The sequence below is a fragment of the Plectropomus leopardus genome, chromosome 15 (assembly GCF_026936395.1).
Source record: "Plectropomus leopardus strain MGB_pleo_1.0 chromosome 15, ASM2693639v1, whole genome shotgun sequence".
NCBI lineage: Eukaryota > Metazoa > Chordata > Actinopteri > Perciformes > Serranidae > Plectropomus > Plectropomus leopardus.
Window position 1 is genome coordinate 6,029,346 of NC_142190.1, and position 18,341 is coordinate 6,047,686.

At 41.2% G+C, this 18,341-nt stretch overlaps 1 protein-coding gene across 10 annotated transcripts in view; it reads right to left on the reverse strand.

Annotated features, from left to right (window-relative positions):
- auts2a (activator of transcription and developmental regulator AUTS2 a) overlaps positions 1 to 18,341 on the reverse strand; it is a 449,370-nt gene that overhangs the window by 312,793 nt on the left and 118,236 nt on the right. Inside the window, exon 1 of one of the 10 annotated variants that reach the window (XM_088088972.1) lies at positions 2,905 to 3,095. The exons of the other annotated variants lie outside the window; for them this stretch is intronic. Coding sequence (XP_087945098.1) covers positions 2,905 to 2,952 — 48 coding nt within the window. The 5' untranslated portion in view covers positions 2,953 to 3,095. Of the gene's footprint in view, positions 1 to 2,904; positions 3,096 to 18,341 lie in introns of those variants that run through there. 10 annotated transcript variants of the gene reach the window in all.

The following is an 18,341-nucleotide window of genomic DNA, read 5'->3' on the forward strand; positions in this document are numbered from 1 at the left end:
TATTAGGATGTTTCAGGGATTTTACGACATTTCCAGGATTTTAGGGCATTTCTAGCATCTTAAGACGTTTGCAAGATCTTTGTATGTTTCCATCATCTTAAGATACTTCAAGGTTTTTCCAAGATTTTTGGATATTTCTACAATCTTAGGACATTTGAAAGATTTTAGGACATGTCTAAGACTTTAGGACGCTTCTAAGATCTTTGGATCTAGCATCGTATAAAAAAAAATACAAAAACAGTTCCTAGTTTATAAAACTTTACATTTACAATGAATTAGAAAATGGTTGGGGGGGCATCCAGCACCCTGCTGGGGGCCAGATTCGGCCCTTGGGTCATAATTTGAGTATCACTGGTGCAAAGTCGTTCATAGTGTTTATACATTTCCCTTGTTGAAATTCGTCACTTTTTAATATTCAGTATATTTGTGTTCATAGGTAAAAAGTTGGGCACACAGTGGACCGATATAATTTGACAGGCTTTAAAGAGGAATTATTAAAATAGACATAAAAAGAGCAGCCATCTTCTTCCTTCTCCACCTCAAGACTGCTAAAGTACAAAATGGCAGACCAGATGGAAACGGAGCACTTCGGGCACCAACAGATGCTCCCATGAGGCCACTTGGCACACACTCACTTATCCACGATAACAAGCCTGATGATGGCAAAGCCAGTCCAACACATGTGCGCTGCTTCTGCATTTTTATAGCACCAAATGTTCAAACTAAACCGAGAGAAGTTCGGTATAAACCACAGTAAACAGAGCTCTGCCTCGCCCTGTTTTATGTAACGAGATAGCTTTATTGATCCTGCAGTGCAGACACCTGATGCTAAGTGGAGAACTTGATCAGCATAAGGGGTCACCACCAAAACCATTGTCATGACACAAAGAGAGGCGAGGCCAGCTGACTGACTGGATGGTCACTGGTGGCTGACGTCTGGCTGATTGATTGCCCCGCTGGCTTAATAACTGGTTAACTGACTGAAGGTAATTGTAACATTAGCTGTTTTCATTAGCATAGCTGCGAACATTTGGGGAAAGTACTAGCTGCTGACCCAAAGCTTGGCTTTCACAGTGTAACGCCATCCACTCACACACTGAGGAGTCACAGAGGACTCGTCTCAGTCCCATTTTACAAGCTATAGGATCTAATGTCCAGACTGTGGCATCACTAACTTCATTAAAACTTTATAGCTGCACTAGATCACAAGATAAGTTCACGCCTTTATCATTAAGGTTTCAACAACAGTACAACTATGAGAAGGACAGACTTAAAGATCTCATATTGTAAAACGTCAGATTTCCATGTCTTTTTTATTTTATTTTATTTTTTAAAAAAGAGGTAAAGGTGGTATATAAATACTGGGAAAGTATAATAATGTTCAATCCACAGAGAATACTTTCAGACGCATTTCATAAGCATTTAAACCTATGGAACCTGAGAAAATTGGTTTGAACAAAGGAAAAAAACATAGGAAAAAGGCAAGGAGCGACTTGTTCAGAAAACTGCAAAAAAAAAAAAAAAAAAAAGGAAAAAAAAGTAAAAGCCGACTAGAAGATAACATGTAAATCAGCTGTGGGGAAATTATAAATTATTATCCAAAAAAACTAGAAAGCTATAGCTATGATTCTTACGATTATACATTTAAAATTATGTTACAGAAAAAAATATATATTTATTACATTTTTTGCCACTGTCACACTGTATGTCCTGCTGAGCCCATTCAAACTTTGAAACTTTATATGGAGACAAAACAAATTGTCAAATATTCATATTGAACTGCTGAATCTGATTCAACTGGCATAATTCTGGGTCAGGTAGAGCCCTACTTTTGACTTTTAACATGCTATTAATGCACAAAGAAAAGAAAAATCACTTAAAGCGTCACATTAAAGGAACACTGTGTTAGATTTAAGGGGATTTAGTGCCATCTAGTGTTAAGAAATGCACACTGCAACCAGCTGAAACATTGCCCAGTTAGAATTCCTTCTGTATTAATTGTTTGGGAGGTTTTAGTCATTTAATTTTCCTCGCCAAAACAAACTACCACTCTGTCTTTAATCTGTAATTGCAGTGAATAAAACACTTTCATGTTACAAGTCAATGTTTTTTCCACTGCTGTTCAGCATATCTGAGAGTGCCACTAACCCAGCCCGTGTAACGTGTGCCTTTCACCTTGTCTTTTTCTCTTCAAAACATACAGACTTGGTGATTTAAACCAATAAAAATACTGAATAAAGCAGTTTCATGTTAAGAAATCAGTGTATTTCCAATGCTTTAATTGTGAATGGGCCCCCTATGTAGATAAAAATGTCTCATTCTATGGTAATGAAACACATCTATTCATATTTTCAAGTTATTATACACAAAAGAAAACATTCTTATAATCCTATATTCCATTTCTGCAAATGTATCCTCCTTAATCCTACACACTGGACCTTTAAATGCTGCAAGCACAGGATCTTTGATGCTATGCATGCTACAGGTAGAGTATTTCTTTGGGATGTTCTCGAGACTCCAAAGTCTCACTCACACTTTAGCAACTAGAGTGTAATAATCAGCACCTCTCTTTAAAAAACAGTGTAAACATTGTTGCAGCTAAATGGCTTTAATTACATTTTCAAGGAGATGCTCTCACTCTAGCAAGCAGTGTCATAAGCAATCATTTTTAAGTGCTGTCACTGTTTAACAAGTGGTATTAAAAATAGCAGCTTTGCCTTACAGTTAGATAGTTTTTTTAACAATCCTACAAAGTTTGAATTTAAAAAAGCCACATAAAGAACGCCTGGTATCCATGCATAGCTAAATAATTCAACATTTTCATGGACAATCAATATCATATGTTTAGATATTTGCCATGAGCCGACGAGTCAGACCAGGGAGAAAGAAAATCCACGTTCTTACCTTGTCGTTGTATTTGAACTTGACATAAAACCAACTGGACTTGATCATCCTTCTGTCCTGTGTGTTTGACTGATTCAGTGTGCCGAGTTAAAGTCTCCTCCAGAGACTGATGTTGCAGTGCGGTGACACTGAGATGTTTCTTTTCCCTGCTGGTCTTGTTCTGTCTCGCTCTGTGTCTGACTTCAAGCCTGTGAGCTTGCTTCTTTCACTGCCTCGTCTTCGTGGTGTCGTGTGGTGTGTGTGTGTGTGTGTGTGTGTGTGTGTGTGTGTGTGTGGTGGGCTTGGAGGGCTGACAGAACAGCTCCTCAGATGGGATTCAGCTGTGTTCAGCAGTGGTGGCAGATGCCAGCGGAGGAGAATGTTTCCCTTCTGAGTGGACTAAAGACTGAAGCCTCCCTCGCTACCCTTTCCCTCTCTGCGTCTCCTAACTTTCTAGATAACTATACATGCTCCAGTTCTCTCTCTCTTCTTTTTTTTAAATGTTCCCTTTTTCTAGCCCTTTGCTCACTCGATGTCTCCCCCCAGTGCTTCCCATTGCTCCCTTTCATGCACCGTTAAGCTCTTTCAGTCTGACCTCGTTTAACCTCCCTCTGTATCTATTTCAATCTTGTGTTTCTCTGCCCTCTGTAAAGTAACACTGTCTGCTTTATTATTTCTGCAGACAGCAGCCCCTGATGTTGGTCTGACCCCGAAGGCGCCGCGTTCCCACGAGCCAAATAAACTCTGACGGCTGAACAAATGTGCTTCGAAAATGCTCTGTCAAATGCAGTTATGTCGAGATCAGACCGGGTACAGCTCCACTCTGCGTGATAGCTTCAAATATTTAAAACTGTTGCAAATTGTTAGTGCGCTATGGAATGGCTGTTTCAGTAAATGACGCCCACTGTAGTTCAGCTTTTAAAGATCAAATCTGGAATTTGAATCAATTTGACATATTCTCAGAACATGACAGGTTTTCAGTGAGAGTCCTTTGGACCAGCAGGTGGTCGTTTGAATGGGTCCACACAAAAATGTGTGTTTTTTTTGACAAATTGTAGTGTAACACTAGAATTGCTGCCACGTGCCTGTATGCCTGCATGCACCTGTCATGTTGCACTACAGTTTACGTCCATGTCTGTGAGAACATGGATGTTTCACACACAAATCTTCCCCCCAGCATCACAGAAGATCTTGATTTTTTCAAAAACATGTGAAGGAGGCGACAAGCAAAGAAAGAAAAAATGATCCAAAAATAGTTTTAAAAAAAAAGTAAAAGTGAAAAAAGAAAAAAAAAGACCTGGGAAAAGTGCTTAAAAATTAAAATGATTGTATGACATAATTTACATACGTTATTATGATCGTTATAAAGTCATTTTTCCCTAGCTTTTAAATTTTTTAAAAAAAAAATCTAAAATCTAAATCTATTTCTATTTCTCCTTGCAATTTGTGAAAGATGAATCGCCTTTTTCCCCATGTTTTTGAAAGAAATCGCACTAATTTTCTCTGGGTCTGGGTCTGAAAGACATCTGAAAGCAACGCAAGAAAATTCATGTTACTCCAGGTTTTCAAGGGTTAACTGAGTCAACCAATTTTTATCTGTAACATGTAATCACAAAAGGCACAATTTTAGTGCACGAGTTGATCTTTTTGGCCATTTTGGGGCAGTGAAACAAGCTGTACTTAAAACACAACTTTTGCACACTATCATTAACATCTGCCTTCGTACTCTGGCTAAAACATACAGAGCAGAAATTGTCAGGAAATGATTTGATAATTAAATGAGTATGTAAAGAAAGCCAGCCATGAGGACTCAGAGGTTCAGCAGAGGGCAGCAAACTGACATAATGATCCGGACCTTTAAGAAGCCAGTCGCCCACAGCGAAGACTTAAGGACTAAAAAGGCCACAGCCGGAGCAGAGACTGGGCCACCCAGATAATGTTTACATTCTGCCACTCCCCGCGGCACACAGGACCCAGATCCCGTACACACAACACCGCCGTGTATATAATTATGTCACCTTTGACTACTGCTTGAGCTGTCGGCCAGCTCGAACGGGCTCTTGTATCCCGCAGGATTTAGCCAAATTTGGCAGCTCCCGAGTTACACTGAGGCAACCCCTCTATCACAGGACAGCAGCGGGTTATAAACAAAAGCAATCAGGCTCAGTGGTGCCAATGGCTGTGTTAGCATCCATGGAAACACAGCCTCCCTCGGCCAGACCTTTGTGCCCAGAGCTTTGTGCCAGCGCAGGAAGAAAGTCTGACAGAACCCATTATCACTGAGAGGCACAAGGGAAACTTGTGTTTAGGCTCGGCTGCTTCTCTGACTGAAGTCATACTTATAAAAGTCGGCTTAACCAACAGATTGTTTGCTAAATGAGCTCTGGGGTAAACTTATACATATACATAAAAGACAAGGTTGGGAAATCATAAAATACAAGAAACTGAGTTATGAGTAACTGTATTCAATTACAACTGTTGGTTTTCAGAATACAGTCATTACTTTTAAAAACAGATTACTCGAAGGGATTACTCTATTTTTTTGTTTCATTTTCTCTAACACAGTATCCTAACTGAACGTAATGCGAGCGAGTGACCGAAAATCTGGCTGCATTGTTTTTTATTGGAATGTTTCAGTTTGCTGCAAGAGACGCAACACTACAGTTTTAAACTGAACTTTTGTTTTCATGCTCTGAAGCCTCTGCAATGGATGAGGAATTGTGAATTTGTAAATTTGAAATGAGGAGTCATCTAAATTATTTCACAAAAAATATCCTTCTGGTATTACATCTTTGCAGAGTATAAAAAAATAGACCTGCACTTGAATAGTTCCTTTCTAGTCGTTCAACCACTCAAAGCACTTTTACACGACATGTCTCATTCACCCATTCACACACACATTCACACACACACACATTCACACACTGATGGCTGAGGCTACCATATAGGGTATGATGCTGGTTGCAGCATCCTGGAACGTCAACAGCAGACGCAGGACGATACCTAATATGAAGATGTGAAATTCCACTGACAAAGCGGCAACATGTAATGACTTGGGATGAGAACATGTTGAAACTTCGACTTGCCAACTGGAGGAGCTGGGGATCAAACCACCGATCTTCCAATAAGTGGACGACCTGCTCCAGCTCCTGAATCACAGCTGCCCAGTGGTGGCAAAGCAGCTTCACGCTGTCATAATGTAAAAAATCCTGACAAGAACACCATTAAAAAGTACTACACTTCTGAAAAGGTCATGGGCACTAACAAATTAAATCCAAACGCAGAATCACAGACGGCTGAAGTAGAAAAGATGGTTATGGTGTTTTGTTTGTGTCACTGCAGAGCTGCTGATGCCAGAATTAGATAATACATTCACACAACTCTGACTACCTGTGGCTAACTTACTAGAGGTGAAAATTGTTTGAAACAGCATATGGGGTTGAAAAAAAACAATGCAGGAGAGGAAGAACAAAAAGTAATAGTATACCACAACTAAAGCTGCATGCTTGTTTTTAAACCTGGAATTATTGCCGCCCAACGATCGTGTTCGTTCTTCTGTTTCAACAAAACAGATACCGATTTTTTGGAATAGACAGAGAAACTGTTGTAAAGAACAGAGAAAAAGGTCTTATTTACTGATCTGCAGCCCACCAGATGAACATTATGAACCGACTATTTTTGTCTTCTCTCCCCAGGAGTCTTTAACCCTTCCCTCTACCTCTTAGCATCCTTTCACTTTAGATTCTCTTTTCAGAGGCCAGCAGTGAAGTCTTGTCAGGAGCGCTTATCTTCAGCAGTTGGTCTAATCAAAAGAAAAACAAACAGCAGGTTTCCTAGACTTGGGGTTGCTAGGGGCCCGGTTTGTGTTTTGGTGTGTGGGCTGCTGTATATGGTTTGCTCCACTCCTGTTTTCTCCTTCTCACTCTTCTCTCTCTCTCGTCTTCTCACTTTTCGCTCTCCTCATGTCACCCACGGGGAGTCTGTAGTACTGTAATGCTAAGTGACAGCCTGCCTGCCTGCTCACTTCCCACACATGCCTACGCTTGGCCGTGTCCCTCATGGCCATCGCTGTGCCCGGATAACAGAGCTGCAAGAGCTGCAAGAGCCCGAATCCAAAAAAGCTGAAAAAAGAAGCTTAGGGTATCATTTCACTGCCTGGTGTGTATTTAGACAAAACACAGAGATTTTAACAAGGCTGAACAGTGACGTCATTGCCCTGGTGATAATGTGTTAAAGCAGTGATACTCAACTTACGGCCCGCAGGCAAAATCTGGCCCCGAATAGAGTGCCGGATGGCCCCCCAACCATTTTCAAATTCACAGTAAAAACTGAGTAATTCACAATGAGAGATGTTTTTGTATTTTTAGTATACAGGCGCCAGTGTGCATAAAACAGCAATAAAATAGAGGTTGTTTTGTATTAAAAAAAAATACATAAAGAAATGTCCATAAATCCTAGAAATGTCCTAAAATCCAAGAAATGTCCTAAAAATGTCCTAAAATGCTTGAAATGTTCTAAAAATCTGAGAAACATCCCAAAATCTAAGAAACATAGTCCTAGTTATCTATTAAAATCCTAAAAATGTTCTAAAATTCTTGATATGTACTAAAATAAAAGAAACGTCCAAAATCCTATAAATTTCCTAAAATCCTAGACATGTCTTACAAACCAAGAAATGTCTGAAAATCCTAGAAATGCCCTAAAACCGTACAAATGTCCAAAGATCCTAACATGTATGGGGCTGCTGCGACTGGCCCCTGGCCTCCTGTCATTTTTCAAAAGTGGCCTGATATAGAGTGAAAAAGCAAAGCAAGGTAAGTATTCATATAAAAGGCTAAAATGTACCCTTCATGGAGATTTTAAGTTCATCCTGGGATCCTTTTAGATCTCCAGTTAAACAATTAAACATCACGTGCAAAGAGATCATATCAAAACAATTCAGTTGAGGGGCAGCAGAGTGGAATAACACAAGGTTAAGGAACATTGTTTCCGCATGGTTTTATCCGCAGGCAGGAGGGGCTGAGGAGGAAGAAGTGGGTTTTCTTGCTCCAGTTTTTGGACACGTACATAACAAAGATATGTTTCAAAGGTGCGTGTGGTTTGATGAAATGTTTCCTTTTGAGTCCTCCCTTGTTGAATCCCTTCTTCCCACAGGGCCAAACAGAGAAGCAGCTTCAGAAGCTTACAGGGGCCCTGGAGCTGCCTGCCTGCACAGACGTTGTCCCGCTGGAGGCACTGCTCCTCCTGGGGGTTCAGACACGACTCTGTGTCTGTGCATGTGCGCGTGTGTGTGTGTGTGTGTTTTATATGGACATGCCTGTGTCTGCACAAGGGATTTCAACGGTTTACTGCTAACCAGTTAACCACTAAAGATATTTTTGCCCAGTTACACTCGTCAGTCTAAAGCAGCAATACTCAACTTACGGCTTACGGCCTCTTGCAGGACTGAGCAATATATCAATATTATATCGATATTGTGACATGAGACTAGATATTGTCTTAAATTTTGGGTATAGTAATATTGTTACTGGTGCCTTTTCCTGGTTTTAAGGGCTGATGTAATTTTCTGAACTGGCAGACTGTTACAGCTGTTCTATTATTTGCCTTCACAGACTTAGTCATTACATCCACTTTACTGATGATTATTTATCAAAAAAAATTTCACTGTGTGATTATTTTTTGAAAGCACCAATGGTCAACCCTACAATATTGTAAAAATTTCGATATCGAGGTATTTGGTCAACAATATTGTGATATCTAATTTTCTCCATATCGCCGTAGCCGCTTGTACTTTACGTTTTCTCCTTAAAAACCGACTCATGGCTGGCCCATTGAAAGCAAAAGAACATGCACACTTGACACTGGTGGTTGTAGATGCTCGTCCACGTGTGTCCTTGTGGATGCCACATGTAGGCATGTGAAACAGAAAATTTCTGTTTGTTTGTTTGTGTTCTTTCTCCTCTCTCTCGTCCCACCGGCCCAGATGTTTAACCCCCCAAGAGCTCCAATTTTCCATTAAACCTGCTGGCATGAAAAAGAAGAGCAAGTACGAAGGAGAAAACAGCGAAACACTTTCTCTCCACTTCCTTAAATGCTCTTAGAGGTTGCTTTAATCTTCCAGCTCTCGGGGGCAAACACCGCTCCGTGCTGGTAAATGCAACAAGGGCCTCTTTCAAAATCTAATGTAAGGTAAGCGAAGAGGCACAAGGCTACGGGAGAGCAATATTTCTTAGTTTGTCAGACCCCAATTAGCTTTACGTAGAGTGAAAATGGTTTGTGAAGAAGGGAAGGAGTCACAAGAACTGATTTTGTCTGCAGCTCTTCCTCCTCTCTCTGCAATACCGCTGCACGCACCAAGAGGCAGTGGCCCGACATGGCACGACACAGCGCATGTTTCCTCTCTTCCTGTCCGCGGGCTGTATTGGCCAGCAACACAAAAGGCCATTTCCTGCTCTACACACACACACACACACACACACACACACACACACACACACACACACAGATATTAGAGTTGAAGCTGACTCCTTCTGATGGCCAGATAACACAGGCCCGAGTCTCATCTAGGCCACAGCCAGGAAATCACGTTAGCCCCCCCTCATACGCACACCTCCTCCTCCTGCTAATACTGCGGATTATGGCGCCAGGTTGCCTCGGCACAAATGACTTCTGCTGTAGCGCGGTGAAGCGACTTATATTAAGGTCCATGAGGTGTAGTAATAACCCGAATCTCCTCTTTTGGGAGGGCTGCACTGTGCTGACTGGCAGAAGAGGAAATGTGGAGTACACGTTTACGCTTTTTAAAAACATCTGTGTGGTGTTATTTAATAGGAACGCAGATGTGACACTTTGACATTTGTAATACCATTTTTCAAGGTTTATATGGAAAATAATTGATTATCTGTGCATACCAGTGTTTTAACGCTTCTTTATTACCAACTGTAAAACCAGTTGAGCATTATGTAACAATGTCAACAAGAAAACAAACGATCGGAAAGGAAAGATAGAAGGTAAAAAGAACAAGAGCTGTTGAGATATTGATCTGGACAAGCGGTGAACAGAACGACCTACAAACATTTTTATATTGAGCTTTACCACCAGCATGGCTAGAAACTGCCTGCTATTCCAGCCTGTTCTTTGCAATAACATACCAACACCAAAAGCCACGTTTCGCGGGGGTAAAATATGGCACCGGGCAACGTCAGTTTGCAGCACAGTCAGACGGAGCCTTTTGCAGAGCGTGCCGCCAATCAGCTGGACGGCACCTGGTGCACAGTATCATACGCAGATGGGTTGTGTCAGTTGATAACGTGGTCGGACACGACCACAGGTGATTTTCTTGTAACTCTTTAACTTAATTTTGGGGGCATGTGTTGTAAAACATCAAAACAATTTACTCAGGTTTCAAAGGGTTCAAAAAAAACTTGTATGTGTATTTGTGTCATTGGTTCCCACCAGCTAACCAAAGCAACACCACGGTCACGGGAGGACGCCGCCGCTGAACTGTGATAAAGTTAAGCATGCTGCTCTATGGTTTACATTGTAAGGAGCTTGTAAGGAGTTTTGTATAAACTCAATGTCTATAAGAGCTAAGTGCCATGATGTTGTGTGTTTACACGTAGCCATGACCTTGTAAAGACCCAGAGAGATAACTGCTGCACAGGTGGATGCCAGCATACAAAAAAACACACTGCAAATACAGATTTATACACACACCTAACACACATGCATGCACGCACACACACACGGACATACTGTCTGTCTGAGTCCCGAGCCAGGACTTCATTTGGAACTCATTTCCAAACACAAGTCAGCAGGCGATTTGGACAGTGGTCTGGTCGAGGAGTGGTCTGGTTTCTCTCCAGAGAGAAATACGCAAGAGAAATAGGAGGGGAAATGATTCCATGTTGCAATGACTTTCAGATGCACGAGCCGATGCCAGCTCCATGATGTTTCAGTTCACCTCCACTCTGCCTAAACGCCTTCGCACGCATTCACCCTCTCTGTTCTACGAGGGAAGCAGCCCACAGGACCCAGCTGTCCCAGCATCGGCCGGTGGACGGATCAGATGAAGGCAGGAAACGGAGATAAACACAGATTAATTGCTCACAGACAGGAGAGACTTGGGACAGGGCGAGATGGGGGGAGTGAGGCAAAGGTTCAAAGACAGGATAGCTGGACTGCTGCTGGGTTGGCTGATGCTCGCCAGGATCTCCAGAAATCTTTTACATGTGCACCCCGGACAACAACACTTCCGAATGATTACCAGAAAAAACATGCAGAGAGGGCGGAGTTTGAAAGGAGGAAAGGCAGAGATGAAAATCACAGAGTGAGTCAACAGAAAATAAGTAAGGGAACCCGCTGGCAGCCGCAGAGAGAGCACAGAAACATGGATTCCACGTCAACAGCATTATTCCAGCGTTCACTTCAGAACCCACACAAGATAAGAAAATAGCTCTGCCCGGGAGTGAGTGCCATCACAAAGACAATGAATCAGTTTGTGGGAGAGAACAAGCTCTTTCAACATCACAACACTTGTTACAATTATGAGTTTGTTGGTTTTGTTTCATATTGAAACAATGGACAAGGTCGCCTGTCCCATCTGTAGCTGTCCACGCTCAGGCTGCTCTCACAAACTGTTTGCACGTTTTTCCTACAAAAAGGATCCCGATTTGTACATAGCAGATATTTTGTGAAAAGCTGCAATCACCTGGTTACTTGTTTGAATTAATTTGAGTGACTAGAGGACATGCAGGCTCCGACTTTTGACCATCCAGTGATGGCGTGTAACTAAATACATTTACTCAAGTCAGTACTTTAGCACAGTTCTGAGATATTGGCACTTTACTTGAGTATTTGCATTTTCTGCTGCTTTAAATTTCATGCAACTTCATTTAATTCAACTTCATACTTCCTCTACATTTCAGAAACATTTCAATGCACATGTATTTGCATACTAGTGGATCCTGACCACCCAAATATCTACACATCTATGTTGTAAAGACGCGGGTATGGTTGATGGATGGGTCATAAAAATCTGGATTTTCCCCTTAAGTTTCATGTTCGAAACAATGTGAAGTCTGAGTAAACTTTGAGTCATTTCAAGGTTTCTTTTCCAAACCTAATCTCCATAAATGTATGTTAATTCTGTAACTGTACACTAAGGACGAGATGTCATTTGTATATCAAACAAACTGTTGCGTGCATTTTCTGAGGACATCATACGCCCCGTTCAATGAGAATACGTTGCAATATGACACGCTCACTGATGTTATCAAGGTCAATGAAAACCTGCTTTTTTCCTTCCAGCTGGGAACCAACTTTCTGGTTCCAATCAAATTTATTTTTGTCAAAATGCTCCAAACAGTTAAAAATTAGATGTTTAAACTCTCATGCAATCTGTTACACGTTGGTGCGACTCTTTTCCTGCCACTATTCCACCTGGAAATGCAGCTTTGTTTTGGTATCTTTAAAAAAACAACAACAACAGAAAAAAAACCCCACTTTTCCCACCACTATCTCTGATGGAAAAAACAACAGGTTTGGAAACACAGCAGTGACTTGTTAAACCACAAATGGTTTTTTTGATTTCCAACAGTGGTCTACAGTGATCTGCAGCTTAGCAGTCGTTTCACCTCATAGTCACACCATCAACAATCCCCTCGACCTGCCAGTGACAAAATCAGCTCATATACTACATCACTTTACTCTGTTTGCAGAAATATAAAATGCCAGCATTTTCTTCTGGCGACTGGGCTGGCAGTCTATGTGGGCGCCTGCATACACACATGGACAGTCACATGTTCCAGCTTAATTCCTCTACAACAAACTCCGGTGGGCAGAGTGTGTGAGCGAAGCCACATGTGTGCTTAAGTCTAGTGTGTTTAGCCAGCTGTGACTGGCTGAGTGAAGACAGGACGTGGAGAGAGTGGACTCGGGTCAGCTACAGCTCAACCACTAAACGTGTAAAACTCATTAACATCACCCTTTTTAAATCATTAAAAAAATATTCAAAAGTCAAACAATGTCTTTCCAGAGTTTAAGCTCCCATTAAAAAGCAATATCAGCCTGACTTTCAGTAACTAAATTACATAATATTCAACTGGAGCATGACCCATCTCTGTAAATCCTCACCTGATTGTTGTGCATCTCGCTGTGTGTGTGTTTGTAGTGAGTGTCCTCATGTGCAAGTGTGTCTCTTGAAGCCAGACAGAAATATCAGGGGGATTAAGCACAAGCTGTTGAACAAATCTACTGGAGCAAAGAACAGAAAAATAAAAATGCAATATCATAATTAGAAGCTTGAGTGGGTGGGATAAGTAATGAACAAGCAAACAATCCCAGAGAGAGATTTCTCTGTACTCAGTTTGACCTACTGCACTCTAAACTCCAACTGGGATCTTGGCTGTATCATGGTTGAGAAATCTCCAGCAGAAGGGTTTTTTATCTCCCAATTACTTTGTTTATTAATAAAGACAATGATAATTGGGTGCACTGACCAGAGATTTCTGTTCACATACTGTTACTACATCGCAGCTGTTGTCCTCAACAATCAGGCCTTCTTTATGTACGTCTTTCATCAAGCCCAACTAGTGCTGCTGCTGCAAATACAAATACCTTGCATTGAATGTATAAAATAAATACTATAAGTATACTATCACTAGATATACTGCCACACAGTTGTGTACCTTTGCAGTTACAGTTAAAATCCACGTATTTGAAAACATAAATGCTTCATACACATCTTCCCCAGGCAGCACAGAAGATCGGCACAGTTTAAGGTTCTTGACTAATGTCCAAAAACATGTTTTATGAGGTCACCATGACCTTGACCTTTGACCTTCAGCCACCAGATTCTAATTAGTTCATTCTTGAGTCCAAGTGGACGTCTTTGCCAAATTTGAGGTAACTTCCTCAACAGATATTGAGTTTGCAAAATGAGATGGATGCAAGGTCACAGTGACCTTGACCTTTGACCACCAAATTCAAATGAGTTTCTCTTTGAGTCCATGTGAACATTCGTGCAAAATTTTAAAAAAGTTCCCTTAAGATTTCCTTGAGGTATTGTGTTCACAAAAAGCGTGAGATTACAGGGCAGGTGGGTCGGGAAGTGGATGAGTTCCACAATAACTGAGTTTGCTCTCCGTATTCTACACTTAACAATGTTCCTCTTTTGCCTAAACCTAAACATCCGTGAGTTTGTTGCTTAATCCAAACCACTGTGACGGTCCACATTGGTTGCCATGTGCTGTTGTGTAAATATTAGGACCCACCATGACGTCATCCCAGTATGTGTATTTGTGTCATCATGGTAATGGCATGTTGGTGTGTAAACAGCTGATGCAGAGATACCTAAAATGTCATAGACGCAGAGGGTCACTGACAGAGCAGCACCATGTGACGATTTGGGATGAGAACATGTTGGGATGTTTGTGCCAAATTTACAGAAATTCCCCACGGTGTTCCTGCAAATACGTAAAAACGCATTGCCTCTGGACACAGCTGCCACTGGGACAGAGGCAAATAAAAACTATGACGTGATGATGGTGCTGAAGAAAAAGTCACTTAAGGTATGACAACTCATCCTGAGGAAAACACGAATGTCTGTATTAAATTTCATGGCAAATAATCCAATATTTGTGTTTTTTCTGTTTGGCCTAAAGTCATAAATTGACCAACCATCTGCTACCATCCCTAAAACTCATTTAAAACAGGTTCATACAAAGAAAACTCTTTCTGATACCAGGGAGGTAAAGAGGTAGAAATACTGTCTTTACAACATAATTAACATTACAGCTGGTGTAAGATAGAGACTTCCAGTTTATTCTAACACGTTCTGTATTTGTGGTAATTACAGCATATAAAGCGAATTTGACAATGATGTCATGAACAAACGTGTACATGTGTAACCTTTAAAGGTCACAATGACATCTAGCTGTAGCAACACAGACTCAGCCAGGTCAGAGATAAATACCACACCACCTCTCTTGCTCTGTAAGTATGGGCAATAAAATCCATTTTGTTGACCTCTCTGTCCGTCTTTTTTCTCCGTGACAGAGGATAAGTCAGCATAGCCCCAGAGGATAATGACCTCGGCGCTATAACACTCATGACTCCAGAGTGCCAAGAGGACGCCTGCTCATTCTGCTGCCCATTACTACAATCCACACAGGGGCTCTTATGTGGGAGCGGCCCCATTAAAAACTTTGAAACATGCCTGAAAAATAGACTGCATCCCATTACCCACGCTCCTTAGCAACAGCCATTACGGTGGATTGGTGGAGGTTGAGGCCGCAGCTCTTTGAGAGGGGTGGAAAGTACAAATTATTGATTGTAACCTGTGAACTACATGTGTAGCATTGACAGGGGAAATGCATCAGGGGCGGGGTGGCGGTGGGAGGAGGGGGTACAGGGATCTGCTGTACGTGGCCTCTCGCTCTCACATCACTCACTTCCAGAAAACAACAAAACACACACATATGTGCGCTCTGCATGCTCCCTGACACACATTACACCCTCCCCGCTGCTTGGCTTGTTTCTCTCCACCGTCTCTTCTGACAGTCTTGTGTGTGAGTGTATTGTATAGCTGGAGGCGAGGCAGAGAAGCAGCAGATGCAGCATAAAGGCATCAAAGCAGCCGTCTCCACCACGGCTCTTAGCAGGTCAACTCAAAGAAACAGCAGCGAGCCAAAGACACTTGAATCAAGGTTAACGGCGGCTTTAGGAGGGGGGGCTATCAAAGTGATGTAAAGCACAGTTAAAAGGAATAAAGGTAGATCCTATTAGGCCTGCCATATTGATTCGTGTGAAACTCACCTTCTGTGCAAAGGTGAATCTGTATTTCAAAAATAATGATGGCTGCTCTTAACCCTTTACAATGTGAGGGCTGTGGTGTAAGTGCATTATATTGTATCGTGGTTGTAGCACAGAGTGAAGCTAAAGATCACACTGCAAGAGAGGTGCAACTGTACAAGGCAGAAATTTCATTGAAGTTTCTTGGCAAAACGACTTCATATTAATGAAATATAATGACATTATATTGTAAGTGGGAACTTCACTTTATATTATGAAATACAAGGGATGCACAAAATTGAGCTTTATCTCAATATTTTCTGACTCATTTTGGCTGATTACCGATGCTGATATACGCACATATGTTTTTCCACCTAATTGCAGAGAACATCAAGTCTCTGCTGTAGAATTAAGATGTTATGCCACCTCTTATTGTGATGGACAACTTATGGCAGATGCAGACATAAAATATATGTAAAACATGCCGTATTTATTCTTATCTAACAAAGTTTTTGCAAAATTGTAAAATTCATCCACCTTTGACAGGCTTTATGATGCTTTCCTGAAGACAGTGATACTCCATTTATGGCTGGTGGGCCAAATTAGGCCCTCGATAACCATGATTATGATAATAATAATAATAATAATAATAATAATAATAATAATAATAATAATAAATTTACTTAATTTTTCAAAACAAAATTCAATATTTCCAGTATCGATACTCAACTACCAGCTGCATTTTGTCACTCTCTCCTATTGTTATTGTTTGCCACAGTCATTCTGCAGTTCTCTGCTACTAAGAAAAGAAAGTGTTGTCATATTATAGCTTTGTTAAATTTAGTAAAAAAAAATGAACTTGTATGCCTTTAATGTCAATATCTTTCAAGGTACTGTATCAAAGTTAGAAAGTCCAATATCATGGCAACAGTACTGCTGAATGTCTTGTCAATACTATCTGCAGGGATAATGCTCTGCAATCTTGTGTAACTTGTGCATCAATCCAGGATTTAGGAATGAAATACTTCTGATAAACTGAACTAAAAGGAGCTAAAAAGGTGCCAGCAACCAATGAAGCCTCTGCATGTTTCACTTACAAACTGCATACTTTGGAAATTATACTAAATTACATATTATTTAAAAAAATGCTGCCCTTGAAAGAACGTAATTCACCAATCAGATCCTTCCCTCATATTAAAATATGTCATTATGACAAATCATTCAAAGATGTAAAACGTGTTCAGATCTTGCACACATCTACTGACGCCACACTGTGTGTCAACAAGAGCATTCCTGCAACCGCTGACAATCAAAAGAATTTAGTTTTTTCGCTGCAACATTTTCTGCTCATTATACCCAGTTAGCTCTGAAGTGTGACATTCAGACACATGAGATATCTGCTTTACACAGGAGAGACAGCCTCGGCTCCACACATACAGTACACATGGCGCTGCAGCCTGCTACACTAACAAGGCTGTGTCCCCGCAAGTTGATCCCTGCAGAGTGGCATATTTTTGCTGGAGAAATGACTGCTGTGTGTGTGTGTGTGTGTGTATAGAGGGAGCCGTGCATAGTTCCAATGTGCCACTGTATAATAAGCTCTACTTATTTTAGCTTCATTACCGCCAACCAGTTCCCCTGCATCAGAGAACATTATAGCAAATTGGCTCTGAGATAGACAGTAATAAGAGAGTAAGAGAGACAGGGGATGTGTGTGTGTGTGTGTTTGTGTGTGCGTGTGTGTCACTGTGCCTACATTAAATGAAGCACACGAAAAACTCAAAGGGATGAAAATCCAGATGTGTGTAATTCAATAAAAATGCTACTTTGTTCTATGCATGGCCTTTAAAAATTCAACATTTGTGGTTCATTTTTTTCCAAAATTGCGGCACATGCCAGTCGTCCCTGTCTGACCCTTCTCCACATTACAGCGTCTCACCAATGAATCCGTCACGCTGCCTTTGCCCTGTGGAGCTGGATAAAGATCAACCCTGCTAAACTACATTGCGGCCAATTAGCAAAGACGAGAGTTTTCAAAGCAAGATTTGAAACTACCACAGACCGAGCAGCAGGCGGTAAAGAGAGCTTAAATGAGATCCCTCCATGAAAGCATTCTCCTTCGCTAGCAGCAGAGGGTGCCAGCACACCACAAAAGCACCCCGGCACGCCACACAACTTCAGTCCAGTTTACCCGTCTAAAAAATACCAGACAAAGAGAGAGAGACCCATTGTTGGTGCACAGTGCCATCGGTTTTTCTTTGCTGCTCAGGATTCAATTATTCTGTCTTTCCTGGCAGCCACCGAGGACCGCGTCTGGGAGGGGACACGGTCTAGACATGCTGTGTTTATTCCAAGAAACCATATAATGGTGTTTCACGTGGCGACTTAATATTATGAAGTCAAGCTCCCTGACAAATGCATTCAAGGGAAGCTGAAACTTTATGGGAGGGTAACTGAGGTGGCTTCTGCATAAAAATACATCAAATTTCTCTCTTTAGAGTGTACTTAAAGGATTTAGTGGGACATATTGCCACATATATGGCATATAATACAATGAGTATGTTTTCTTTACTGTAAAATCAACTCAAAATAGAGTGAGCTAAATAGCGTCTGAGAAACACTGATTAGTATAGAAACTGCTTTTACCGGTTTTGATCACCTGGTCT